Below are 27,528 nucleotides of genomic sequence, written 5' to 3'. Positions count from 1 at the left end.
TTTGGCACTTGGAATGTCATTCTACTGCCTTCTGTCATCTGTCATTTCTGATGAGAAGTCAGTTGCTAATTGCATCGTTCCCTGTTCATGATGAGTCATTTTTCTCAAGCTGCTTTTCAGATTTTCTCTTTTTTTCCCAACAGTTTGACTTTGATGTGTCTAGGTGTGTATCTCATTGTATGTCACGTGATTTTGGTGTGAAGCAGTAGCATTAGATAGCTCGTGTATACTATTGTTTAATTAATTAATTTTAATTTTTATTTTTGAGAGAGTCTCGTTCTGTCACCCAGGCTGGAGTGCAGTGGCATGATCTCGGCTCACTGCAACCTCCGCCTCCTGGGTTCAAGCAATTGTGCCTCAGCCTCCCGAGTAGCTGTGATTACAGGCATGCACCACCACACCTAGCTAATTTTGTTTTCTTTCTTTTTTTTTTTTGTATTTTTTATTTTTTTGAGATGGAGTCTTGCTCTGTCACCCAGGCTGGAGTACAGTGGCGTGATCTTGGCTCACTGCAACCTCCACCTCCTGGGTTCAAGCGATTCTTCTGCCTCAGCCTCCTGAGTAGCTGGTACTACAGGCATGCGATACTACACCCAGCTAATTTTTGTATTTTTAGCAGAGATCAGGTTTCACCATATTGACCAGGCTAGTCTGGAACTCCTGACCTTGTGATCTGCCTGCCTTGACCTCCGAAAGTGCTGGGATTGCAGGCGTGAGCCACCATGCCCAGCCACTCTTTAATTTAAAGGTAGCAGGGCATGAATTTTTTGGTGCCAAGACCTAAAGCATATATTACACAGGTGGTGATAGACATAATGTGAATGGCCATAAATCGCAATTTTCCTAGGACAGCTCGTTTACATCCATTGTCCTGGTGTAATAACTAATATTATTCCTTTCACACTCGAAAGCTGTTGGTTTGAATTATAAGCTACCAAATCACTTTAATTATAGTCAATCAAACTCATACATGTGAAACATCTTCCTTTGTTTCTGGGTGTCAGTATCAGACCATATAATTCAGAAACAAATAGAAGCTAAATTCAAACACTTTTTTTTGTTCTCAACTCATGATCATATAATAGTCTGTAGAGCTCTATTGAATTCTCCTTCAAGACTGGTTCTATAATTCTTGGATTCTTGCAATGAAGAACAGAGGTAAATCGAAAGCATATGATAGTGTCTAACTCTTTTAGACATTTAGGAAAACAATGGTTCACAACAGTGGGCCTTAGTTGCACTGAGGGCCTGTTATGTGTCAAGTACTGTGCCTGCCACCTTCTACTTACAATTTCATTTATTCATCATGAGATCTCAGTGAGGCAGAAATTACCATCCTTGTGAGTGAAGGAAACTAAGTCTCAGAGAGGTTAATAACTTTCCCAGGGACATATGGATGCAAAGAAAACAGGATGCCCAGTTCATAAACTTCATTTCCTGGGTACCTTTCAAGCATAGGCAAAATCAGTGAGAGACAGTTATGTGCTCCTGGACATAAAGGCCTAAAAGCACCCTGTGGGAGTGACACTAGAAAAAGGAGCTCATATGGTGAGTCCCCTTCCAAGTTTTACCTGTGAGCAGAGCTAGTGTTCACATCTAAGAAACAATATGGCAGCAGTGTGCACCGATGAGAGTGGGCACGGGCCGAGCACAGGAGATGGCATGTCTGGGGTTGTACTGGCGTGCCCCAGCACAGAGCCTTGGTCCTAAGCCTGCTCCTGAGAGAAGGCTCTTGTCCTGCATCCACTGCTGCGTGAACCCAGGGAGGGGCTGGAAGGTAAAGGAGAAGATCATGGTACCTTGGCCACGATCAGGGACAGGGTTCTGATGAAGCTCCACTTCTTTTTTTTTTTTTTTTTGAGACTGAGTCTCACTCTTGTCACCCAGGCTGCAACCTCCGCCTCCTGGGTTCAAGTGATTCTCCTGCCTCAGTGTCCAGAGTAGCTGGGATTACAGGCACCCGCCACCATGCCCAGCTAATTTTTGTATTTTTAGTAGAGATGGGGTTTTATCACCTTGGCCAGGCTGGTCTTGAACTCCTGACCTCAGGTGATCCGCCTGCCTTGGCCTCACAAAGTGCTAGGATTACAGGTGTAAGCCACCACGCTCGGCCTCCACTTCTAACTTGATCTTCATCCCAACCATTCTCCTTCTTTCCCTCTCGGCATCTCCTGCTCCCATCCTCCACCTCATCTGCCACAAGTGTACCAGTAAGAATGTGGGGCTTGGCATGTATTCAGCCAGTATCTTCTCATGTTACCTCCCATTATTCCAGTTCAGTGGATACTCCTGTTCAGCACTAGTGAGCTATAATGAGGATTCTCTGCTCTGTTTTCCCCCATCATGTTGGGGATGAGTAAGATCAAACCTCGCCAGAATCTGGACTCCTTGAGAAGAAATAACAGCATTCAGCTTTTCTGACCCAAAGTCTTCAGACACAAATAATATCTGGACTGGATAGTGACTGTTTTAGTTACCACCTCTCATAGGAGGAGGTAGAGATTGTCATCTTGATCCATTCTTATTGGAGATCCATTCTTGTCCAATTATCGGAACTACCTGATGTCTTCCCCAATAAGGAAGCACACTTATGATGCAGAAATGCTGAATTATGACCTCACTCCTTTTCCCCCTCATCTTATTCCACATACACATTTATAAAAACATGCTTTATAAAGGATGTCTGATCACAATGACTGGAGCTACATGGAAGCCAGGATTCTGTGCGTTAGAACTCTGAGTAATTCTTAATGGAAGGAAGTAAGGAAAATAGAGTGTGGGAAAGCTAGCGATGCCTGAACCTGGATGTAAGGCACAGGTGGCGCCAACAGCCACCTTAAGGCAGTGACTTTACAAAGGAGTAGCACAAAATCAGAGAGTGTAGCTGAGTTCATTTCATTCTTCCCAGATCAAGATGGAGAAGGGAGAAGGCCAGACGATGAGAGGGGAGTGAGCCCTGGGCATAATGGTTCCACACCAGGAGAAGTTCTGAAGGTCAAGGTCCAGAAGCCAAGATTCAGCTGGGAAGGCTGCATCTCTACAAGGCAGCCTCAGATGTTCATTGTCAAATAGATGAACTGGGAAGAGAGAGAGAGAGAGAGAGAGATGATGGGTCGTTGTCCTTCCATGTCCCTTCCAGTCTCAGCCTCAGGAGAGGTCCCAGTTTGCTGACATCACAGGAGATCTGCTAGTTGATCATTTTGCCTGTAAACTTGGATATCTGTCTCAACAGGAAACCATTTAAAGAAAATAAGTGAATTCTCAGCACTTGACATTTTCTGGAGGACCTGAGTTCTTTCCGAGTGAGCTCACATCAAGCACAGATGGTAAGACAGAGACAGGAAAATGTGCTTTCTCCCTGTTAAGAGGACAGCCTCGCTGAAGCATCTTGGGCAGGGCAGTATTAAGTGCCTTTTCCTTGTTGATGAGGGGTCCTCTCACCTTGGGGAGAGAGGTGGCCCTCCACCATGGAGGGACTGCAGGAAGTGGAAGCAGGTTCCATAGCTGGGAGGTGTTACAAGTGAGCTAAAGGAGAAGTAGCATGGAATTCCTCCTCATTTTCTCTCCTGAGTCCACCCTGCCTCCTCCTTCCCAACAGCTTGCTTATCACAGCATGGTGACTTGGGGCAACGTGATTATACGAGATGGTTTTTTTCTCCCTTCTCTGTCCTCCTTCCTGGGCACAGCATATATAGTATGAGGGCTACTGTAATGAAAAGTGCACAGGCTGTTTTAGTAAAGTGATTGCAGGTAAAGCCAACTCAGCCAGGAAAAGCTCCTGTTGCTTCCTGGGATGGGTCAGGGGAAAAGGAGAGGGACTTTAAAACATGGATACTTCAACCTGGCTGCACACTGGACTCACCAAGGGGATTTAAAAAAAAAAAAAAAAACAATGCTTGGGTCTCACCTCCAGAGATTCAGATTTAATCAATCTGGGGAGTGGCTGGGGTATCAGGATTTTTAAATCTCCCCAGGTGATGCTAACATGCAGCCAGATATAAGGATGGTAGGTTTAGAGGGAGAGAATGCAATGGTTTTCACTGTTGTACTGCAGGGTGATGATGTGGGGCAGGGCAGGAGCCCATTCCAGCCCCTACACCTGTGGACACTTGGGTTAGAGGTGTCCACACTTCTACCTTGAACCTGCAGCACTGGAATACTTCCTCCACACTGCTGGTGCTCTGGAGCCTTTGACTAGCCAGGAGGCCACTGAGTAACAAACCTTCCCACTGTCTCCTTCCACCATGGACCAGGGGCAGCCATCACACTTCTTCATGTTTTTTAGTGACATTACTTATCATTTACCTTAAAGTAAATGATAAATAAAGGTGGACCTAGGGGTCTCTCTTGTTTTCTTTCTTTCTTTCTCTTTCTTTCTTTTTCTTTCTTTCTTTCCTTCTTTCTTTCTTTCTTTCTTTCTTTCTTTCTTTCTTTCTTTCTTTCTTTCCTCTCTCTTTCTCTTTCTTTTCTTTCTTTCTTTCTTCTTTCTTTCTTTCTTTCTTTTCTTTCTTTCTTTCTTTTTTCTTTTCTTTCCTTCTTTCTTTTGATGGAGTCTCGCTCTGTCGCCCAGGCTGGAGTGCAGTGGCGCAATCTTAGCTCACTGTATGCTCCACCTCCCGGGTTCATGCCGTTCTCCTGCCTCAGCCTCCCAAGTAGCTGGGACTACAGGCGCCCGCCACCATGCCAGGCTAATTTTTTGTATTTTTAGTAGAGACGGGGTTTCACCATGTTAGCCAGAATGGTCTCTATCTCCTGACCTCGTGATTCTCCCGCCTCGGCCTCCCAAAGTGCTTGGATTACATCTTCCTTTCTTTTTTAAGAGACAGGGTCTTGCTATCACTCTCATCCAGGCTGGAGTGCAGTGGCGAGATCATAGCTCACTGCATCCTCTAACCCATAGCCTCAAGCAATCCTCCCACCTAGGCCTCTCACATAGCTGGGACTGCAGGTGCACACCACCATGCCCAGCTTCCTCTTATTTTCATAATAGAATAGTTTGTGTGTGCACATCTTTCTTTGGAATCTTGGAGTGATCAAAGGAGGTATAGTTATTACATGTGTTCTACATGCTGAAGGTGGAAGACAAAACTAGAGAAGAAAAATGCCCAGTTTCTGTTCTCAATGAAATAATAATGTGTCCAGGGATCTGAGATACACACTTGAGAAAATTAGTGATGAATCAACATAATTGACAAATTATATGATATTATTATAAAGCAAAGCTTTTGGTGTAATATTAAGGCCTGTGTCTCTTTCTGTAAATGGTTAAACTGAGGCACAGAGCAGCCTGATTAATCGAAATCAGAGCACAAAAGAGGGGAGGAGGTATAATCTTCTAAAACACATACTGTCATCAACCTCTTCATCTTGAAATATTCAATTAAATGTTATCCAAACCCAAAGTTACTAATGAGTTTGGAAATGAGCTGGCTGTGAGTGTGAGTATGGAAATTGGTGGAGAGGAGAAACCCCAGAGATTGGGGAGGAGCCACAGGCTGCCTGGCTTTCGTGTTGTTAGGTAGACGAGAAAGCAGACCTGGAAAGAAAGATACAGGGAGGGAAAGTAGGAAAAGGGAGATAAAAATTACAGAAACCATTGAAGGAAACTGCTCCACAGTTTCCCCTCTGCCTTTGGGCAAGAGAATGTCTCAAGAGCGTTTCCAAGCTTCATGTGCACAGGAATCACTGGGGTCCTGTGAAAGGCGACTTCCATTCAGCAGGTCTGGGGCAGGGCCTGGCACTCTGCATTTCCAACTCTCTCTCCTAAGTGATGCCTGTGCTGCTGCTGGCCCATGGACCTCCCTGTGAGCAGACGGGGTCCATCGGGATCCTCTGGGGAGAGGGTGATTGAAACCCCTCGGAATCCTTCTCCCACACCTCTGACACTGAGACCCATGGTCTCCCACCCCCTCATTGCTATGATGACCCCGGTAACTGGCCAGTTTTGTACTTGTTGGAGTTTGGGGGAGCATCATGGGAACCACGGGACAACATGGGCAAGGGAGAGTGAGCAAACTGGCAGGTGGAAGGCAGGCAGGCTGTTACCCAAAGGAAGGAAGAGAAGGACAAGAAGGCAGAGTTTGCTCACTCACTCAAGTCAAAGCGATTAATCTCTCTATGCCTCAGTTTCCACCCTGCAAAATGGGGATACTATTGGTACTTAGCTTACAGAATTATTGTAATGGCTCAATTGATTACTTGATAAATAGTATCTCAAAAATATTAGCTATTTTGTTATAATCACTCCCACAGCTAGATGTCAGCCCTTGCATGAAATCATGCATTCAGCAAACATTTATGGAGCGTGGACTCTGCCGGGCCCTGGCTGGGTCCCTGAGCAGAGGGGCTGGATTGGCCATACCTCATTTATATTGAGATGAATGAACTCCTTGTTCTTCATACTGAGAGCCTGGAACACCCCTGATAGGAGAGAAGGGGGAAAGGCATCCTTTTAAAGACAATTCCTTTACCAAGTTTGTTTCCCAGCGACAAAAGGGCCTTTCAGGGGAGCCTGTGGGGAAGCTGCTCCATCTGGTGGTAAACAAGGACTTTCATCAAGGGCAGCGACGGGACTCGGGCCGGCTGAAAGGGAACTTCTCTGAACGGATGGAGGCATCCAGCCCTGTTGCAAGCCAGTGGTCACCTAAGCCAGTCAGCTGGCCAGCAGCTCCTGGAGCCAAAGCAACTCCCCTATCTTAACCTTCTGGGGGGTACAGGGCCCTTGAAATCCATGGGCCCCAGAAAAAAAGCACATGTACGTAAAGTTTTGCATGAATCTGAAAGTTGTTAGTCTCGCCCTTGTAGGAAGGGGCTGTGGGCGCTGTCACGGGACAGAGTGGCACAGGACAGCGTGCCAGCACTGAGCTGGGGGCTGGGTCTACCGCATGGTGTCACCTGAGCAAGTCACTGCCCTCTTGGGGCCTCAGCCTCCTCACCTTCAGAAGACGAGGTCGAGCCAATCAGCCCTGGCTTCACTTGAGAATCTCACAGGTAGCTTTAATAATACAACCCAAAGCGGGGTGGGGGACCATCACTGACCACAAGCAATGGAAGAGACCCAACAACCAAACACGGTGACTGGGTCTTGTGTGGATCCTGAGTCAACCAAGCAACTGTAAAAAGGTGGCCTGGGAGATTTGGTGCATGAGCCGGGCACTAGAGAAAGTTGAGGGTTTGCTGAGAATTTTGTTAGGTGTGCAAGTGGCATGACGATGATGCTAAAAACAAGTCTATCAACTGGAGATACTCAGATGAATGGAAAGAGTTTCTGAGATCTGCTATTAAATTATTTAGGGGGAAAAAGTATGTGTTGTAGGAGCACAAGGGAAAAGTTAGCAAGATGGTGATTCTTGAGGTTGGGTGTAAAGGTCTGGAAACACCTAGCGAATGTGCATAACTCCCGATGCTGTGTGCCACCCCTGAGATTCTAATAGAATTGGTCAACTGTGCAGCCTGGTCATCAACATTTCTTTAGGCACCCCTGGAGATTGTAATGTATAGCAAAGTTTGAGAAGTGCTGGTATGGAGTGCATGGGAACCTATTATGATTCTTTATATCTAAGTGGAGGGTTGACATTTTTACAATAAAAAGTTAAAATAATACTGGAGCAAAGCTCCATCCTTGGTAATTGTAAAAGTTCTCCAGGCGAATCTAATGTGAGGATCCCAGAGTGGATGGTGTTAAGCCTAAAGCGTCTTCACCCTAATATTCCTCTACTATAAGAACAAGCTGAGGCACTCCCACCCCCCGTGCTGGGAAGGATTACGCCTTGGTGGTTTAGAAAGGGAAAGAGCAATTGAGAGAAGAGAAACTAGCAAATCTCATTATTTCTAGGGTCAGCTCTGACCACCCTGTAAGTCTAATAAGTGATTCTCTTTCAGGAGGGGTCTTTCTAGAATGCACCTCTCACTAGCTGCCAGTAACCCCCTAGGGAAAGCCCAGCCTCCTGGCTTGATATACTAGGCCCTTTGAGACCTGCTGGTCTCTCTCTGGGCTTCTCTCATCATTCCTTAATCAACACATACTCATTGATTGTTCAGAAATTACGGCTCTCCTGGAGCTTAGAGTCTAGAGGGGCTGTGCTTCAAGCAAGTAATTAGTGTTCTATTACCAAAGAAGCAGAGGGAGCTGTCATGCTGATAACCGAGGGTCACAATCCTCACCTTTTTAGTTTAATTTTAATTTAATTAATTTATTTATCTATTTATTTACATATATTTTTGAGATGGAGTCTCCCACTGTCGCCCAGGCTGGAGTGCAGTGGCAAATCTCAGCTCACTGCAACCTCTGCCTCCCAGGTTCAAGGGGTTCTCCTGCCTCAGCCTCCCGAGTAGCTGGGATTATGGGTGCATACCACCACACTTGGCTAATTTTTTGTATTTTTAGTAGAGATGGAGTTTCACTATGAGCTGGTCTCGAGCTCCTGACCTCATGATCCATCTGCCTCAGCCTCCCAAAGTGCTGGGATTACAGGCGTGAGCCACTGTGCCCGGTCCCCTGCCTTTTTTTTTTTTTTTTAAATCAAGTATTCATACCTCGAAGTGGCCTATGGAACATAGATTAGAAAATACCAAGCAGGACTAGCTGCACAATTTGTGAGGCCCAGGGCAAAATGGAAGTGGGGGGCCCCCTGCTCCTAAGTTATGAAGACTTTCAAGATGGAAACGCCAGAGCATTAAACCAAGCACGAGGCACCCTTGGGGGCACGGGTCCTTTGGCACCTGCACAGAGGGCATGTCCTCGTTGCCACCCCAGTGCTGAGTTACAGGCCCTAGACATGCTTCATTCAGCCTCACCTTCAAAACCACCTTTGAGGGGCAGGATGGCTATGACAATAAACTGCAAACACTGAAGTGCATGGGCACATAATCTCTCTCTATTTGTGGTGTAACAAATCTTGTTTGAGATAACTGGGTCAATGTCTAGGGTTTACAGGGTGGGGAAGGAGGGAGGAAGAGGGACTGAGACTCTCCGGTTTCTATATGCTATGATGGGATTTAACCTGAAATTGAACCTTTCCTCAAACACAAGGCACAAACCTGCCCCAGCCCATCATCCTCCCACAGCGGCACTATGAATGTATAAAGAAAGGAGATGCTAAGAAACACGCTGCAGGGGAGGCTGGCACATTCTGCTCTTTAGCTAACCGCACAGGCCCATGGGTCCACACACATCAGACCACGGCTCTCTGTGGTCTATCTTTGCCATTACTTTAATCAGGCTGTTTCTCATGTGCTCATGGAGGGTGACTGAAGATGCCACCCCGAGGTGTACCCTCAGCCTCGCTGGACACTTACGGCTTGCATTCTCCAGCCGGACCAGGCAGTTGAGGAAGTCATCGAAGTCCAGCTGGAGCTCCTCATCTGCATACCTGAGCACGATCAGCTGCAGGAGGTGGCTGCTCAGCTGAAAGCCTGTGGGGACGAAGGAGGAGACCCAGGACTCGCTGTATCCGAGCCCCGAGGTGAGTCTGCACCTTTGAGGGAGCTCCCAGGCAGCTGAGGAGAGGGCTCAGAAGAGGGAGCCACTGTTTCACTCCTCAAAACTGGGGTCCCCAGACCCAGTGGGACTGCTGCCCTTGGTGTGAATGCAGCGTGAGAGTGTGAATCTGTGGTGCAGGCGGGGGACTCTCAGGCGTGCTTTCTGTGTTTAATGGCTTCTGAGTTTAGCGAGTTTGTGATCTTAATTTTGATGCCAACATCACCCATAGGGTCTCGCTGACTTTACAGGAAGCTTCGTTTGGGGGAACTTAACACCGGGTGGTATCTGAGCCCCACGCTCATTCCTACACCAGCCTCCCCTCGCGTTCTATGTCTCAGGTCACTTCCAGCTGTGGCCCTAGAACGTTTCTCAGAGGGGATGCTGCTGCCCACGGAGAATGATACTCTGCCAGGGGCCCATTCCTGCACATCCACGATGGGGGAGGAATGCCAGGCTACAGCCAGGAGGCCTGGATCTGAGCCCTGGCACTGCTCCAGCCGTGGCATATGGGTTCAGTTCTCTGGGCTTTGGTTTCCTCATCGTCAAATGAGGAGTTTAGACAGAGTGAACTTCCTTCTAGATTTGATATTTAGATTTTTTTTTTTTTTTTTTTGAGATGGAGTTTCACTCTTGTTGCCCAGGCTGGAGTGCAGTGGTGCAATCTCAGCTCACTGCAACTTCCGCCTTCTGATTTCAAGTGATTCTCCTGCCGCAGCCTCCTGAGTAGCTGGGACTACAGGCGCCTGCCACCACGCCTGGCTAATTTTTGTATTTTTAGTAGAAACGGGGTTTCACCATGTTGGCCAGGCTGGTCTCAAACTCCTGACCTCGTGATCCACCTGCCTCGGCCTCCCAAAGTGCTAGGATTACAGGCGTGAGCCACCACACCTGGCCAGTGCTTTGATTTCTAATTAGTGCTCTTAGAAGCGATTTCTTTCTGCCTTTCATTTTGGTCTACATGTTCACTTTCTAGGAGGTGTTCACAGGATTGTTCAGAAATCCACCCAGGGTCTTTCTGCTTCTTCCTAATTCCAGCGGAGGAGGAGGGGGGTCAGGCGCAGAGCACAGAGTCTCTAGAGCCCGCACGGCTGTGCGGGCTGCCGGCCTTGGCCAGAATCCTGGTGTTTGGGGCTAGAGGAGGGGGATGAGGGGCAATCCCCGCCACGCTACATCAGGGTAGGAAAGACACAGCCATGCCCCTCCTCTCTGAGCGCTCCCTTTGTCCCCTGCTCAGTTCCTCCTCCCGGAAACAGAGTCACCATCCCCTAAGAAAATCACGTGCCCTTCTCAGCCTGGCACTTCGCTCATTTGTAAATCATCTGATTTTCTTCTCCCTTACATAGGACCCGAGATGGTCCTGGCTGTGTATACTTCATCCTTTTATCAGGCCTGAGCCTGGACATGTTTCCAGATTTTGCTTTCCCTGGGAGGGAACCACTTTAAAAGGTTCGGGAGGCCCCTCTCTGTGAGGTGTGCTTGGTGAGAAGCACAGGCGGCCCGGCGGGCGGGAGGTCTGCAGAGCGCTCATGGAAACTACGGTTGTGTACGCAGGACACGGGACCACAGAGAGGCCGACAGCCATCCAGCGCCGGACTAGAGTGGGAAACGCCACCTGGAGCCCAGCCTTCGGGAAAGGGAGCAGGGTATAAACTATGATGCAGTCATCCAGTTTGGTTTCAGAGTTTGCTGCTGATAAAGCCCGGGACAGGGCCACAGGTGGCAGAGGGATGTGCAGCCCCCAAACCATGGGCACTGCATGCTCTGTCTCATCCACGATAACAACCATCTGAGAGTAGAAATGGGAAGTTTGGAATCACTGCAGCTGGCCACCAAAGAGCCATGTGTTAAGTACTGGGCCAGAAAACATGGTCAGAGGCTATGAGGCCTCCAGAGGGCAGGCCAAGTTCATTTTTAGCAGATACATTTAAAAAGTTTCTACCAATGTTCACAGTGGTTTAAAATGAGGGCCCTGGTGTCAGCAAGTGAGTCCTGAGTCTGAACCCTGGTGCCACCACTCCAAGGGCCATGACCTTAAGAATCACCAACTGGGCTCAGAGGCCCACCTCCTGGGCAGCAGAGAGAAGACCTGCCATCTGCTCAGGTTGCCCACAGGCAGTACCTGGCATGCAGTCAGCCACCTGCACTCCAGTCTTTTCTTTACCTGCAGCTTTCAGTGCAGTCCGCAGTTCATAGGTAGACATGGTGCCGGACTTGTCAGCATCAAACCGAAGGAAAAGGTTCTAAAGGGTGGAGAGCAGAAGCATTGAGAAGGAGCGTGCCTGAAAGGCATTGCCGATGGCAGTAAGTGGGTGACAGCTAGCCCAGGGGAGCTACCCTACAGGGGCCACAGAGGCCACAGTTGGACTGGGCCTTCCAAAAGAAGTCGGTCTCCCTTTTGTCTTCCTTTTCGTCTTGGGTGGAAGCACGGTGGTACTCCCATAAGCATCAGAATAGCATGATGCTGTTTTCCCTTCTCCCCTGTCCGAATACAATTCCTCTAGCCTGCAGCCTGCAGGCTGCTACACCTTTTTAAATCCCCTCTGCTCTGGGCTCACCGGGTCCCCCAGAGGCCAAGCCCTGCTCCACGTTACATACAATCCACTGCTTCAGCTTGTCCCAGAACACTTTGAATTCACCAAACTCCAGCTTCCCATTGCTGCTGGTCTGTGCCATATGGGTTAAGGGAGACGTGAGCCGTGTTTCAACCTGACTCAGGCTCCTCGTGGGACCTCAGCTCTGGGACTGCAGAGGGGGAGGGCTGATGGGCTGGCCTGGGTGACACAGGTTTGAGGCCCTGGGGAAGTGGTTTTAATGATTAAACCACAAATCTCTGAAGAGGGGAAATGACAGAAGTGGAATGGGGGTGGTCCTGGAGAGTTCACAAAAACAGAACTCTGTTCCCTTGGACAGGATCCCGAAGTGGCAAGAAGACCCCCAAGTCCCTTCAAAAGCTCCCCACCCCCGCCACTGGGCAGTCCTGTGCATTTTGATTCTGATCCAATTTCAGCATCGGGGTCCCCCAGCTTTGGGTTATTTTCTGTGAAGAAGACTATTCTGCTGGCTAAGGATGTCATGTTCTTGGAGAGTCTGCACTATTGAAGATCACTCTACTGTGCTTAAAGCTCAGGATCCATGTCTATTTCTGCTCAAATACTTGGAAGGATACGTCCATCAGGGAAATAATGTTTTTACAGGAGATCAGGCTTAGCTTCTTGAATTTGATGTCCTTTTCTGAAATTGCAAATGAAAGCTGAATTCAGTTGACCCGATAAGATAAACCTATGTACCCAACTGCTGAAAGCCCAATAATGTGGCTAAATCCAGGGCTGTTGGGGGCTGTGATGTGGCTACTCTCTTATGATACTGGTAGGAGTAGAAGTTAACATGACCTTTCAGAAGGAAAATTGGCAAAATGTGAAAAAAGCAATAAAAGTGGGTATGCGCCTTCATCCATTTATTCTAGTTCTAAGACTCCCGAGCAAAGAATTACATATGAAGATTTTTGTCATCACATTATTTATAGTGGCAAAAATTTGGAAGTGAGATACTGACCAATAGAAAGGCATGGTCAATACCTTAGGCTATGTCTATATAATGGAGTATTATACGACCCTTAGGAATCATGTTTTCGCAGCATATTTAATGGCAGGATTTAAATTTGTTGGAGAAATTTGTACTCCCGTACTACTGCTGGTGAAAATGTGAAATAGTCACTTTAGAAAACAGTTGGATAGTTTTTAAAAACATTAAACATAGAGTTAAGCAATCCTCTTAACTAAACATATCATTAACAGGATGGTTATGCCACCATGTAACCATAGGTTGTTGCATTGTGATGGAACCATCCTCATAACTATATACTGAAGAGAAGTGGAAACACATGCCCACCCAAAAAACTTGTATAGGAATGTTTACAGTTGCATTATTCCTAATGACCAAAAACCGGTAACAACCCACATGGCCACCGATAGATGAATGAATAAACAGAACGGGGCCCACCCATACGATGGAATGTTGTCTGGCTGTAAGAAGGAATGAGACATTGATACATGCTACAGCATGGATGGACCTGGAAAACATCACACCACGTGAAAAAAGCCAGTCAGAAAGGACCACATATTGTATGATTCCTTTTTTTCCCCCTTGAAACGGAGTATTGCTCTGTTGCCCAGCCTGGAGTGCAATGGCGTGATCTTGGCTCACTGCAACCTCCACCTCCCAGGTTTAAGCAATTCTCCTGCCATATCCTCCCGAGTAGCTGGGATTACAGGTGCCCACCACCACACCTGGCTAATTTTTTTTTTTTTTGTATTTTTAGTAGAGATGGGGTTTCACCATGTTGACCAGGCTGGTCTTGAACTCCTGACCTCAGGTGATCCGCCTGTCTCGGCCTCCCAAAGTGCTGGGATTACAGGCATGAGCCACCGCACCCGGCCTGTGTTTCCTTTTATATAAAATATTCAGAATATGTAAATCGAATCTATAGAGAAAGAAAGTAGATGAGTGGCTGCCTGGGGCTGGGGGAAATGGGTACAGGGTTAACACTGTTAATGGGTAAAGGGTTTCTTGTTGGAGTGATGAAACGTTCTAACATTATATGTCTATGCATATGACACACATGTACATACATGCGGATACACATATGTTAAGAGTGGTTATTTATGGTGGTGAGACCATTTGTGATTATCTTTGTCATTAGGCTTTTCTGCATTTTTAAGAATTTTCTACTATAAACCTGCATCATTTTTGGAATCAGGAAAACAAACAATGAAAGCTATTTTTAAAGTATACCTACAAATCAGCCCTGGGAAGCAGATCTGCAGCTCGAAGGAGTAGGGAGGGGACCCAGGCAATGTGGTCACTCGTCCCTCCATAGGCGCCCCAGGACCCCGATGGGGTCGGCACTTACTCTTTTGCAGCACAGCATTTAAAACATACTCAAGTTCCTCTGCTGTCACCTCCATGTCCTGTTGAAGTGGAGACAATTGTTTTTTATAGCCCTTGGCACCTTCTTTTTTAGTTTTTTTGTTTGTTTGTTTTAAATCAGTTCTGAGCTTGATTTGGCTCAAGTGACAGACCAGCCTTCAGGACCCTGCTGTGGGCAGATGTACCTATCTCCTGTGTAGCTGCAGCTACGTGTCTCATATGTCACATGTTTTAGGGACATGCCAGCCCAACTAGGAGAGAGCCTAACTTGAGAGACGTCCCAATGCAGGAAAGCGCATGGAAAGCTGGGCAGGGCAAGGCAGTGGTTTCCCGACTTCCCTGAGGATCAGAACCACTCCTGGAATTGTCCTAAGCTCCTGAGATGATTCCTATGTTGGAGGTAGTTTGGGAAAACCAGACTGAGTCTTCCTTTGCACAGTAGAATGGCCTGCAGAGCTTTAAAACAGTCCCGTATCTGGGGCTTACCCCAGGGAATCTTGAAATCAGAGGACCTGGGAATATGGTCCTATTTTTAAGACCTAGGGGTTGATTTAGAGTTAAGAATAAGGGTGAATTTCAGAATCATGGATCTAAGGCGCTCCAGGAAATCTTGGCAGCCTCCACCTCAGAAGCTGGTTAGAAATGGAGAGTCTCAGGCCTTTTTTTTTTTTTTTTTTTTTTTTTTTGATACAGTGTCTTGCTCTGTCATCCAGATTGGAGTACAGTGGTGTGACCACAGCTGACTGGAGCGTCAATTTCCCATGCTCAAGCAATCCTCCTACCTCAGCCTCCCAAGTAGCTGGGACTATAGGCATGCGCCACCATGCTGGGCTGATTATTTTTGCAGAGATGAGCTCTCCCTATGTTGCCCAGGATGCTCTTGACCTATTGATGAGGAATCTGTGTTTTTTCCCCAGGATGCCCAGGTCACTTTATGCACATGTGTGTTTGAGTAGCACTGACATGGACCTCATTTTGGTCAGGGTTTTGCACTAGCTGTGTGTTATGCTGTGGAGTGCTTCTAACACAGCCTGTCCTGAAGCCTCTGGGCCTGGGGAATGGGGGTTTGGGATGTTTGGTGTTGGTAAGAAAGCACTGCTCCAGTCAGGCCCCCACTGAAAGAGGAGGAAAGAGAAATGGAGCCATGTGCCCAAGTCATCCAACTACTTGGAAGAAAAGCAGGACATGAGTCGAGGAGGGCTAAACTCTAGAGGTACTTTTTTGGTTGTTAATAAAGGTCTACTGAAACTCCTGCAACATTCACCACTTCCCTCCCAAACTCTGGATCTCCATCTGACAACTCCTGCCCTCCCGCATGAACCTCTTTAACTCCTCTGAGCCTGTCATGCTGGGTCTGACCCAGCATGCTCCAGATAGCCCCTGGAGCAGGGAGGTCACCACTGCCTTCCCCACTCACCATGGTCTGTCTCACCCAGGGCTGCGCTCAGCCACCTTCCTGCTATACTTTAAGCAGTCACATGAGACCCCCTTTTCTCCATCCGATCCTGTGGTCCCCTAATCTCCCTGCCTTGCCTGTTTATTGCAGTGCCTGATATACTACCATTAGACAGCCCCTAGGTTTAGATATCACCCCTCCAGGTGACCCCTTTCATAATTCAGAAACCCCAGTTTGGGGAAACACATGAAGCTAATAGAGTCATTAGCACCTTGACATGAATTAGTTCATCAGCTCATTTTAGTTATGGCTCCAAGAGAGTACCTCTGGGGCAGTTTCTAGAAAGACTTCCCTCCCCTGACCCCAGCAGGTGGAGGAAGAGCCTGGATCTGTGTGAGGCTCCATCCAGTGTCCCCAGAAAGGAAGCTGAGCAGTGGAAAGAGCTAGGATAGGGTGGGGGACAGGAAGTTGCAGTTGAATAGGGACCTCCTTGAACATGATCCCCTTGACTACAGCAGACAGAGTATTCTAATGGCAGTGATTTTCAGGCAGAGTTCAAAGGAGCCACCTCTTCAAGGCTTGCTCTAGCCTCCCAAAGAAAGCACCTGGGGCCAGGCATGGTAGCTCATGCCTGTAATCCCAGCACTTTGGGAGGCTGAGGCCAGAGGATTGCTTGAGCTTAGGAGTTTGAGACCAGCCTGGGCGACATAGCAAGACTCTTTATTTATTTATTTTTTTAATGAGCTAAGCATGATGGCATGTGCCTATAGTCCCGGCTACTCAGGAAGCTGAGGTGATAGGATCTCTTGAGCCCATGAGTTTGAGGCTGCAGTGAGCTAGGCTTATACCACTGCACTCCAGCCAGGGCAACAGAGTGAGACCCTGTCTGAAACAAAACAGAACTAAAAAACAGCATCTGGGCCCATTCCGAGCTTCTTTGGGCTCACTGGCCCCATCCACAGCTGCAGACTGTGTAAGTAAGAGATGCTGTAAACAGGGTGGTCTTTGGGCCTTCAATGATCAGTGCTGGTCTTACTTTGCAACAAGCTCCATCATGCCTCAGGATGACGTTGCCGACCAACCCCACGACTGTAGCCCTTTGCTAGGAAGCCAGGTCCAGGCCCTCAGCCTGGCGGGGAGATGGAAGTGGGGCGTGTCCTACCTCACCAGCGACTTGTTCGAACAGAGCTCGAAACCGCTGCTCCTCCTCTGTCTCCTGGTCAGGTGGAGTTGGCTTTGGAGGCTAAAAAACAGCCAAAGAAACTTGCACAAAATGATCCACAAAAAAGAAACATGACAAAAACAGCAGGAAAGAAGCCAGGACCCTCTGTGCCCAGCCCCATGTCACCCTCCTGAGACAGTGTGCACAAGCTGCGTCCTGTAGCGTGAGGAACATTTTCTCATGAAGGCTCTTTCAGAAGGTGAAACTAGAAGGACTTTATTAGCTGGACCTGTGGAGCCCTTCTGTCTTACAGACCAGGAGGCCAAAGGACCTTGACCTGTGCCTAAGTTAGGTCCTGGCCATTGGATTTTCATGCTTCCTGCTCTTCCTCAGGCTTACTTCTTACCACCCTAGACTGGAATGACTTACTTCATCATCTGTTTTGATAGCTGGTAAAATTGTTGAAGGCAAGAGTCTGTTTCTAGCACTAAGCTCTGGGCTTGGTATACAGAAAGAGCTCAGTAAATGTTTTGGCTGATTTTTAGTTTCTTTGGTTTTTTTAGCACCATTAATAAGCTGTGCGCCAGCACGGAACAGCAAATTCCCTCCTAAAAGCAGATCTTTGCTGTCCCTGGATGTGTCAGACTGTTTCCAGCTATAGTATCTCAGGTCCTCTTGAGAGTCCTCCAGCTCTTGGACGAGGGTAAAACCACCCCCTTGTCTCCCCCTCCACACACACATAACGTAAGGGAGATGTTCCACTGAGTCCACAGTAAAAAACATCTCCCTGCCTCTCTGGTTTTCTTTTCATTGATTAGTTTTCTTAAAATACAGTTAAAAGATAGTCTACCCCCTTCTGAAGTGGCAGCCTCCTCTCAGGTGGAGTTGGTAGTTGAAAGTTATTGAATCAAAATGAAGTCACTAATGTTAAGAAAACCCTGACAAATAGAGCTCGGGAAGGCCAGAAGGTTCTCATGCTTATTTGCCTGATAACAAAAATATCACAAAAGGCTGCAAAAACCACAACATTTCACAGAGGCCCTTGCAACCATACACAAAAATACTTCTACCTCTGCCTAGCAACTGCCTGTCCAACATCAGACTGGCTTCACCTTTGTTATTGATCTTTGTAGCCAAGGGTAATTATTTTAAAACAATTATGTAACCCTTCTCAATTTTTCTTTAAAAACCTTTGTCCTCCTTTACCTCCCCAAATATGTGCATAGTTTACTATGGCATGCACCTTCCCATTGCAGTGCTTTATCCCCAAATAAATAGCTTTTCTTTTAGAGAGTGTCTCTGTTTGTTCTTTCAGTTGACAGTAGCACAGAGGAAGACAACATCGAACAGAACTTTATACCAAGCATCCACCTCACTCCCATGCCCGGTCCTTGTGGACTAGAAGATCACAGACTAGAAGACACACATCTTGGTCTCCAGGAGGTTAGAATCATAGATGCTTACTTGATCGCATATAACCATTCCCTGAACTGCAGAGTTTTACATGACACTGTGATTAGAAGGAAGGTTTCCAGAACCATCACCTGAATCCTATACTCCATAGCAACATCAGAAGACTCACCTCAGGAAGGTCAATGTCTACATTTCCATCCATATCCCTGTAGGGGCAGAAAAACACACTGCCTCAATTGTGGATTAACTTCTCACTGGGATCTGCAGAGCTGAAGAGCCCAGAGCTGTGGGAAGGTTCTGTCCCATTGAATCCCTTATTGTTCAGTGCTGTTTCCATTTCACAGAGTTTGCAGACCCCATGCATTGACACCCCCACCCTTAGTCACTCAGACCTTGCTCAGAATGCAAATAAGAGGGACAGCCATTGTGTTAGACCATTCTTGCATGGCTATAGAAAAATAACAGAGACTAGGTAATTTATAAAGAAAAGAGATTTGATTGGCTCACGGTTCTACAGGCTTTACAGGAGCGCAGTGCTGGCATCTGCTCTGCTTCTAAGGAGGCCTCAGGAAACTTACAATTATCGCAGAAGGTGAAGGGGGAGCAGGCAAGTCACATGGAAAAAGCAGGAGCAGGGTGGTGTGGGGGAGTTGCCACATACCCTTAAACAACCAGATCTCATGCAAACTCTCTATCGTGAAGACAGCACCAAGCCATGAGAGATCCGCTCCCATGACCCAAACACCTCCCATCAAGCCCCATCTCCAACGCTGGGGATTACAATTCAGCATCAGATTTGGTGGGGACACATATTCAAACTATATCATTCTGCCGTGGCCCCTCAAATCTCATGTCCTTCTCACACTGCAAAATATAATAATGCCTTCCCAATAATCCCCCAAAGTCTTAAGTCATTCCAGCATTAACTCAAAAGTCCAAAGTCCAAAGTCTCACCTGAGATAAGGCAAGTCCCATCACCTATGAGCCTGTCAAATCAAAATCAAGTTCCAAGATATACAAATTCCATTTTATACTTCCAAAATACAATGGGAGTATGGGCATTGGGTAAACATTCCCTTTCCAAAAGGCCAAAAGAAAGGGGCTACAGGCCCCCATGCAAGTTTGAAAACCAGCAGGGCAGTCATTATATCTTAAAGATCCAAAATGATCTCCTTTGAGTCCATGTCCTACATCCAGGGAACACTGGTACAAAGGGTGGGATCCCAAGGCCTTGGGAACCTCTGTCCTTGTGAGTTTGGCTGCTGTCATGGGTTGTTGAGTGCCTGTGGCTTTTCCAGGTTCAAGGTGCAAGCTGCCAGTGGATCCACCATTCTTGGGTCTGGAGGATGATGGCCGCCTTCCCACAGTTCCGCTAGGCAATACCCCAGTGGGGACTCTGTGCGAGACCTCGAACCTCACATTTCCCCATATGCATAGCCCTAGTAGAAGTTCTCTGTGAGGGCTCTGCCCCTGCAGCAGGCTTTTGCCTGGTTATCCAGGCTTTTCCATACATCCTCTGAAATCTAGGTGGAGGCTGCCAAGCCTCATTCAGTCTTGCACTCTGTGTGCCTGCAGGCTTAACACCATATGGAAGCTGTCAAGGCTTATGGCTTGCACTCTTGCACTCTCTGAAGCAGTAGCCCAAACTGTATCTGGTGCCTTTGAGCAGAGACTGGAGCTGGAGCAGCTGGGATGCAGGTAACAGTGTCCTGAGGCTGCACAGGGCAGTGGCGCCCTAGGCTTGGCCCATGAAGCCATTTTTTTCCTCTTAGGCCTCTTGGCCTGTGACGGGAGGAGGTGCTGCTGCAAAGGTCTCTAAAATGCCTTTGCGGCCTTTTCCCCATTGTCTTGGTTACAGCACTTGGCTCCTTTTTAGTTATGTAAATATCTTTAGCAAGTGGTTGCTCCACAGCCTGCTTGAATTCCTCTCTCGAAAAAGCTTTTTCATTCTTGCTATATAGCCAGGCTGCAAATTTTCCAAACTTTTATGCCCTGCTTCCCTTTTAAATGTATATATTCCAGCTTTAAGTCACATCTTTGCTCCCACATCTGAGTATACGTTGTTAGAAGCAGCCAGGTCACATCCTGAATGCTTTGCTGCTTAGAAATTTCTTCTTCCAGATACCCTAAATCATCACTATGAAGTTCAAACTTCCACAGATCCCTAGGGCGTGGACACAATTCAGCCAAGTTCTTTGCTAAGGCATAACACACATAACCTTTGCTTCAGTTCCCAATAAGTTCCTCCTTTCCATCTGAGACCTGGGCAGCCTGAACTTCACTGTTCATATCACTATCAACAGTTTGGCCATAACTATTTAACCAGCCTCTAAGAAGTTCTAAACTTTTCCTCATCTTCCTGTCTTCTGAGGCCTTCAAACTCTTCCAACCTCTGCCTGTATCTAGTTCCAAAGTCACTTCCACATTTTCAGTTATCTTTATAACAGTGCCCCACTCTTCTGTACCAATTTTCTGTATTAGGCTGTTCTTGTACTGCTATAAAGAAATACCTAAGACTAATTTACAAAGAAAGGAGGTTCAATTGGCTCACAATTCTGCAGGCTTTACAAGGAAGCATGGTGTATTCCCTAGAAGTTAACTTAACTCCTTGACTTCTAGGGAGGCCTGGGAAACTTACAATCACGGCAGAAGGGGGAAGAGTCATGTCACATGGCAAAAGCTGGAGCAGGGGTGGGGCAGTTGCCACATACTATTAACCACATCTCACAAGAATTCACTCAGTATCACGAGGACAGCACCAAGCCATGAGGGATCCACACCCATGACCCAAACATCTCCCACCAGGCTCCACCTCCAACATTGGGGATTACAATTCAACTTCAGATTTGATGGGGACACATATTCAAACTATATCAGCCATCACCAAGAACTTGTGAATTCTGGATTTATGAAATTAAAAGAAGTTAGGCCAGCAGTCACTCCTTATTTCTTTGGTGTACTTTAACAAGGGCAACTGATAAAGTGTTTTGTAGAATAGTAGCACCTCCAAAGACCCATAAACAGTGCAGTTGCATTACACATTCACACTCCATGAACTTTGCATCTTCAAAGGAGATACATATCTGTTGGAGACCATTCAGCCTATTGAGTGGTAGGCATTGGGGAGGGGGTGCATTTTAAAAGATTACAAAGTTGAATCAGAACCAAAAAGACCACCTTTTTTTTTAGACGGAGTCTCACTCTGTGGCACAGGCTGGAGTGCAACGGGATGATCTCGGCTCACTGCAACCTCTGCCTCCTGGGTTTTAAGTGATTCTCCTGCTTCAGCCTCCCGAGTAGCTGGGATTACAGGCACGTGCCACCATGCCCAGCTAATTTTGTGTTTTTAGTAGAGATAGGATTTCTCCATGTTGGCCAGGCTGGTCTCAAACTCTTGACTTCAGGTGACCCTCCTGCCTCGGCCTCCCAAAGTGCTGGGATTACAGGCAGGAGCCACCGTGCCTGGCCTAAAAACCACCTTTTGAAGCTGCATCCCTAACTCCTGCCTCTCCTCACAGATGTAAATTCCTGATTCCACTGGTGGGGTTGGGGGGCGATAGGTGTCTCTGTGCTTATGTTAGGGAAAAAGAAGAAAAATGATGCAATCACGTTTTTTTGCTATTCACGTATTGAGGGGGACTTGTAGTATTTGGATAGTAGTAATATTAAGAGGAGGAGCAGGCTTCAGCTTTTGATGATGCTAAAAATATTTGGAAGAACACAGTCTTATAGACGAAACTTGAAGGGCTCTCAAAGAAAAACTGATACAAAGTCAAAGGGAATACAAATAAACATTAACATCAAATGGGGGTAGTCCTCCCTTTCCTCCTCATCCCCTGGGCATCCATAACATAACCCTTTCAGAACTTTTGTTTGTTTGATCAGGAGCCTGTCTGAGAGCTAAACCAATGCAAACAGAGCTCAGTGTGAATTTTTGTTACCAAGCTACAGAGCTGATTCTTATACTCAACATCATAGCAGATTAAAGTATCTTGTTCAGAGCAAGATTGAGCATGGAGTTTTTTTGCCATGTACAAGTCACCTTATGCATGTCAGTGACCCTGAGCTCACCCCACTAATGAGACAGAGAACAAGAGGCATGGCACTGGCATAACTTGGGTCTCTCTTGTTCTTGCCACCCACAAGAGATGTCAATCTGCATGGATCTCATACAGGGTACTTTTGTGTGAACAGATACTAGGATATTCATCCCCATCTTGTACTAGTATCTGGGAGAAGGCTGGAGAAAAATTCTCCGGGAGAGTGTTTAAAGATTAAAGACTTTTCTGCATCTATTTAGCCAAGAGAAAGAACCATGCCTTTTGTAATCAGCTTGGGAAACCCCGCTAGACTTCATAATTGAGAGTCTTTTCAATGCATGCCACCAACCTAATCCTCTCTCACTAAACGAAAGATGAAGCTAGAGTGAGTCATGTATTCACAGCTGTCTCTCTTGTTAACTCTGTGCAGGTTGATCTTTTGTTGGAGACTTATGTAGCTTAACTACAGAATTAGCAGATTTTAGCATTCTCCTTAATCTTTAGAATATTGTCATTGGGAAAAGAAATGGATTCCTCTATCTTGAACCATTTTTCCCCCTGTGCCACAGAGCAACCAATGGTGAATGGGCAGTAATGGGAAACATTTTCCATAGAAGTAACTGATATAAAATAATTTCGCTAAGACACTGTGAGGAAAATGTGGTGGAATATTGGGTATGTAAAATGAGAGGCAGATTTGCCAACATTTATTTAAATTGGAGCTGAAAGAACATGTCATTCTTGAAATTTGCAATAGCCACCCCCTTCATCATGCCCAGAAATGTCTAGCATCCCTGCTTGTGGCTCTTATCCCAGAAGCTTCTTGGTAATAGGGTCTGAAAAATGAAGGTCTCCACCCAAGAATGTCTTGTGAGCATGACTCTGGGACTAATAGAAAAGAGCAACTTTTCAATGGTTTGCTTGAGGGAGGGAGGAGCAGAGCTAGAAGGGATATGTGCCTTGCCTTGCAGATAACTTAACAAAGTGTCCTGCAGCCTGGCCCGGTGGCTCACTCCTGTAATCCCAGCACTTTGGGAGGCTGAGGCGGGTGGATCACCTAAGGTCAGGAGTTCGAGACCAGCCTGGCCAACATGGAGAAACCCCGTCTGTACTAAAAATACAAAAAAAATTAGCCGGGTGTGGTGGTGGGTGCCTGTAATCCTTGCTACTCGAGAGGCTGAAGCAGGAGAATTGCTTGAACCTGGGAGGTGGAAGTTGCAGTGAGCTGAGATGGCGCCATTGCACTCCAGCCTGGGCAACAAGAGTGAAACTTCATCTCAAAAAAAAATTAATAATAAATAAAAGAAAAGAAAGAAACTGTCCTGCCTTGTCTCTTAGGTACACACGGAAAAGGGAAGAATGGAGTCTTGGCTCCAGCAGTTCCCAGGTGACTTCCGTGTGAATTAACCACTAAAAGAAGTGGGATTCTGGAAGCTGTTCCTCTGACTCACCGGGTAATGGCTTTTTTCTCCGAAAAGATTCTCAGACAGAAATCAGCTTCCTGGTGGGGCTCAAAAGTGCTGGGAATCAGGATGTACTCCCCAGGGGGCAGCTTGAACCTATCGGAGACTTCTCTCAGGTTGATGAACGTCTTGCTTCTGGCCCGAGAAGCGTGGTATCTGAAGAAGTCTTTGTTCAGGTGTTCGTCTTTGTCAGGGCACTGCAATGGGCAAGAAAGAGAGGGGTTTCCTAGGGAAGTTCCTCTTGGCTTTTCTGATGCAATTCATGGACTCTTGGTTGAGTCTCAGGTGTGAGACTGAGGAGGAGCTGCGAATTTAGAACTCAGATGGAGAACTCTGAAATGCAACGTGGTTCCCACCTACCTCATAAATGGCATAGCCGATTGTCAGCACAGTGGCACCAAATCTCTTGAGTTTCCGTCTATCTTTCTGCATCAGGGCTACAAGGAAACTACACTCCTCCTGCCCCTCATCTTTCTCAGTCAGAGACAATTTTATTTGTGGATTGGTCCAAAAGGTATCTGTCATTTGGGAGAGGTAGATTATTTTCCCCTTTTTAAGAAAAACCCACAAAGACCACACACACACACACACACACATACACACACACACGCACGCACACCTATCCGCCCTCATTATATATCCTACCAAACATGAGAAAGTAATACCTTCTCTCCCTGTTCAGTAAGCCCTCCTACCCTACTTTTGATAATCCCCAACGAGAATGCAAAGTATCCTCTCTTTCATTTCCACCTTCTCTTTAACCATTTCCTATGCAGTTTTTTAAGGACATTCTTCTGGGTCTAGCCTGCCAAAGCTTGTTCCATCTTTTTTTTTTTCCACTTAGTATTTCAAAGGAGAGTGCAGTGGACTTCTGGTTGCCCCCCTGTCATCTACTTGATGGTGGGCAGTTTGAGTAGGATTGACCTCGATCACTGCTCCAGCATGAATTCTGATTGGCCTTTGCCAGTCCTTCTTGCCACTGAGGATTGGACAAAGCCAATCAATGCATAGCATTCACCGGACAATATTGGTTCAAGGAATTTCCAATTAGAGGGAAGTTGAGGACTTCTGTTTGATACCCCCAGGAGCTCTTGCTGTTCGTGTGAATGAGGGCTCAGGAAGCCCTGGATACTGCTGCCAGCCCTCCTGTGGTTATAAAGAAAGCCAGACAGAGAATGAAGTCAACACAGAAAAGAGGGCAGAATAGTGAATTACAAGCAAATGGAACCAGGGCCTTGATAGAACTGTGCCTGAAGCACACCCTACTTTTCCTCTGAGCTCTTCAATTATGTGAGATAACAAATCCTTTCTATTGCTAAACTGGCATGAGTCATGCTTTCCATTACTTGCAATGGAAAATAACCTAAGTGGTAAAAAAAAGGAGGTTTCCGCAAACAATTCTTATCCAACTAAATCTTTGCAGCCTTCTTTTCCCAGTCACTTTTGAAATCTTACTATGTTTCAGGCTTTCTCTGAGGACCCGGCCATTATCCTTTGGTGTCCTGGGTTGGAAGGGACACTTGGGAGTGGCAGAGAGAGTGACAGGCAGCCTACCTACCCAGGAAATTGCGGCAGCCCCCAGCCGTGGAGCCGCGAACCCAGCTTCCCTGATGGACCGTCACCTCCCATTTGTGGATCGCGTCTTCCTCCAGGGCATCGGGAGTGAGGTTGCAGATCTCCACTTTGTCAAAGTGGGCCTTGAAGTCCTTAAATGCCATCCTGCAACAAAATGGAGAGACACGATGCACAGGAGGGCAATGGTGAGGGCATCATCCATTCACTCATTCATTAAATCATTCACTTATTCATTAAATCGTCTCGCTCCTGTCCACAAGGAGTGGGGGGACTGCAAAGTGTGGGGAGATAGAAAATTTTTTAAAAGTAAAATAAGGGTTAAAAAAGTAAAAACCGGAGTAAAAATATAGATCGACTGTAGATGTTGAGTGCTACTGAGAAAAATCAAATTGGGCTGAAGGATGGGAGTGTAGGGGTGGGATGCTATTTTAAACAGGGAGGTAAGGGAAGGCCTTACTGATGGGGCACATTCTGAGTGGAGACCTGAACTACCAGGTCCTAGGCAGATGGACAGCAAGGCCCCGAGGCAGAGAGGTGCTTGAGGTGCTCATGGAACACCAGGAAGGCACCGGGCGTCCGTAAGGAATAAGATCAAGAGATCATAGTAGGTCAAGTAGGTATAGGGATTTTGGCTTTGACTCAGAAGATGGAGAGCCATTGGAAGGCAGTAAACAGAGAAGTCACATGCTCCATGGCTGCTGTGTTGAGAACAGACTTTGGGGACACAGGTGGAAGTAGAGAGGCAGCTAGGAAGTTAGTGCTGGTGTCCAAGTGAGAGACAAGGGTGGCTCGGTCCAGGCTTGTGGCATGGGAGGTGATGAACAGTGGCCAGATTTGAGACACATTCCGAAGGTAAATTTTACAGGATTTGCTAATGGACTGGATGGGGGGAAGGAGAGAATGAAAGGAATCAGTATGTTTGGTGACTGGAAGGATGGAGATGGGGAAGGCTGTGATGGGGCAGTTTGAGAGAGAAGCTTAGGAGATCAGGCTTGGGCACATGAATCTCAGATGTCTATTACACATTCAAGGAGAGATGTTAAGTAGACCGTTGAATATGTGACTCTGGAATCCTGGGGAAAGGAGCTGAAGATAGAAACCTGAGAATTAGTGTAAAGATAGTTTTTAAAGTCAAGAGACCAGACAAGATGCCTAAAGAGTGGGAATAGACAGCCAGGAGGGGGACCATGGATGGGGTCCTGGGACACCTCAGTGCTAACAGGTTAGGGAGATGAGAGGGGGCCAGGAAAGGATGTTGAGAAGGAGCTCAGGTAGGAGGAGGACCACCAGGGCGTGTGGTCCCCTGCAATCCAGCACGTCAAGGGCTCCTGATGGATCAAGATGATCTGATCGAGCAAAGTGAGAGTCGGTGGTGTCCCTGGCAAGATCAGCGTCAGTGGGATGGTGGGGCACACTCATAGCTGAGTGGAGTTGACAGAGTAAGGGAGAAGAGGAACTGGGGGGCTTGCTGTAGAGGACAGGAAAGAGCTAGGTCGGTCACTTGAGTGGGTCAGGAGAGGCTTTTTTCTCTTTGCAGGTAGGAGAAATGATAGCGTTGGAGTGCTAAGGTGAATGACTCAGAAGAAGGGGGGAATTCATACGTAAGCAGAGAGAAGAGAGTTGCAGGAGGTACATCCTAGAGCAGGTGAAGGATGGAAAGAGGCTACACAGGGCTTCAGAGTCAGGATTCCAGGAGGAAGGGCTCCACGCACAGAGTGCATGATTTAACACCACCCATCACCTTGGGCAGGCTCAGCCCGGGTGTCGGGGCAGCTCCTTCAAGAGGGGTAGGGCAATGGATCCCTCACATGGGTACTCTTCTTTGTGGAGCCTCCTGCTGTGAATTTCCGAGTTTCCTCTGCCCGGCTTCTCCCACCATCTGCACCAGACCTTCCTTCCACTAGCCTGACCTCAGGTAGCCCCTCAAACTCTGGTTTCTACCTCCTGCTCATATGTAGCAATTAGTGTGATGGTACTAATTCCAGAACTCAGCTTTCTTCCTGCAGTTTTTGCTCCTCTCTTGTAACCCCCTAACTCAAAGTCCCCTGTACTTCAAACTTCAAAGTTTATCT

At 47.0% G+C, this 27,528-nt stretch overlaps 1 protein-coding gene across 3 annotated transcripts in view; it reads right to left on the bottom strand.

Moving 5' to 3' along the window:
* Nucleotides 1–2,519: 2,519 nt before the first annotated feature.
* The window catches only part of CAPN9 (calpain 9), a 55,129-nt gene continuing 30,120 nt past the window's right edge, over nucleotides 2,520–27,528 (bottom strand). For all 3 annotated transcript variants that reach the window (XM_055234522.2, XM_055234523.2, XM_055234524.2), the window contains 12 exons: nucleotides 25,440–25,600; nucleotides 24,242–24,399; nucleotides 23,870–24,078; nucleotides 18,548–18,584; nucleotides 16,966–17,046; nucleotides 14,391–14,448; nucleotides 12,648–12,712; nucleotides 12,077–12,145; nucleotides 11,643–11,721; nucleotides 9,298–9,414; nucleotides 6,362–6,420; nucleotides 2,520–3,077 (listed from right to left, as the gene is read on the bottom strand). In XM_055234522.2, coding sequence (XP_055090497.1) covers nucleotides 3,051–3,077; nucleotides 6,362–6,420; nucleotides 9,298–9,414; nucleotides 11,643–11,721; nucleotides 12,077–12,145; nucleotides 12,648–12,712; nucleotides 14,391–14,448; nucleotides 16,966–17,046; nucleotides 18,548–18,584; nucleotides 23,870–24,078; nucleotides 24,242–24,399; nucleotides 25,440–25,600 — 1,120 coding nt within the window. In that variant the 3' untranslated portion in view covers nucleotides 2,520–3,050. The remainder of the gene's footprint in view (nucleotides 3,078–6,361; nucleotides 6,421–9,297; nucleotides 9,415–11,642; nucleotides 11,722–12,076; nucleotides 12,146–12,647; nucleotides 12,713–14,390; nucleotides 14,449–16,965; nucleotides 17,047–18,547; nucleotides 18,585–23,869; nucleotides 24,079–24,241; nucleotides 24,400–25,439; nucleotides 25,601–27,528) is intronic.

The sequence above is a fragment of the Symphalangus syndactylus genome, chromosome 19, assembly GCF_028878055.3.
Source record: "Symphalangus syndactylus isolate Jambi chromosome 19, NHGRI_mSymSyn1-v2.1_pri, whole genome shotgun sequence".
Taxonomy (NCBI): domain Eukaryota; kingdom Metazoa; phylum Chordata; class Mammalia; order Primates; family Hylobatidae; genus Symphalangus; species Symphalangus syndactylus.
The sequence above is the reverse complement of the archived record's forward strand: the minus strand, read 5'-3'. Positions and strand labels throughout refer to the sequence as shown.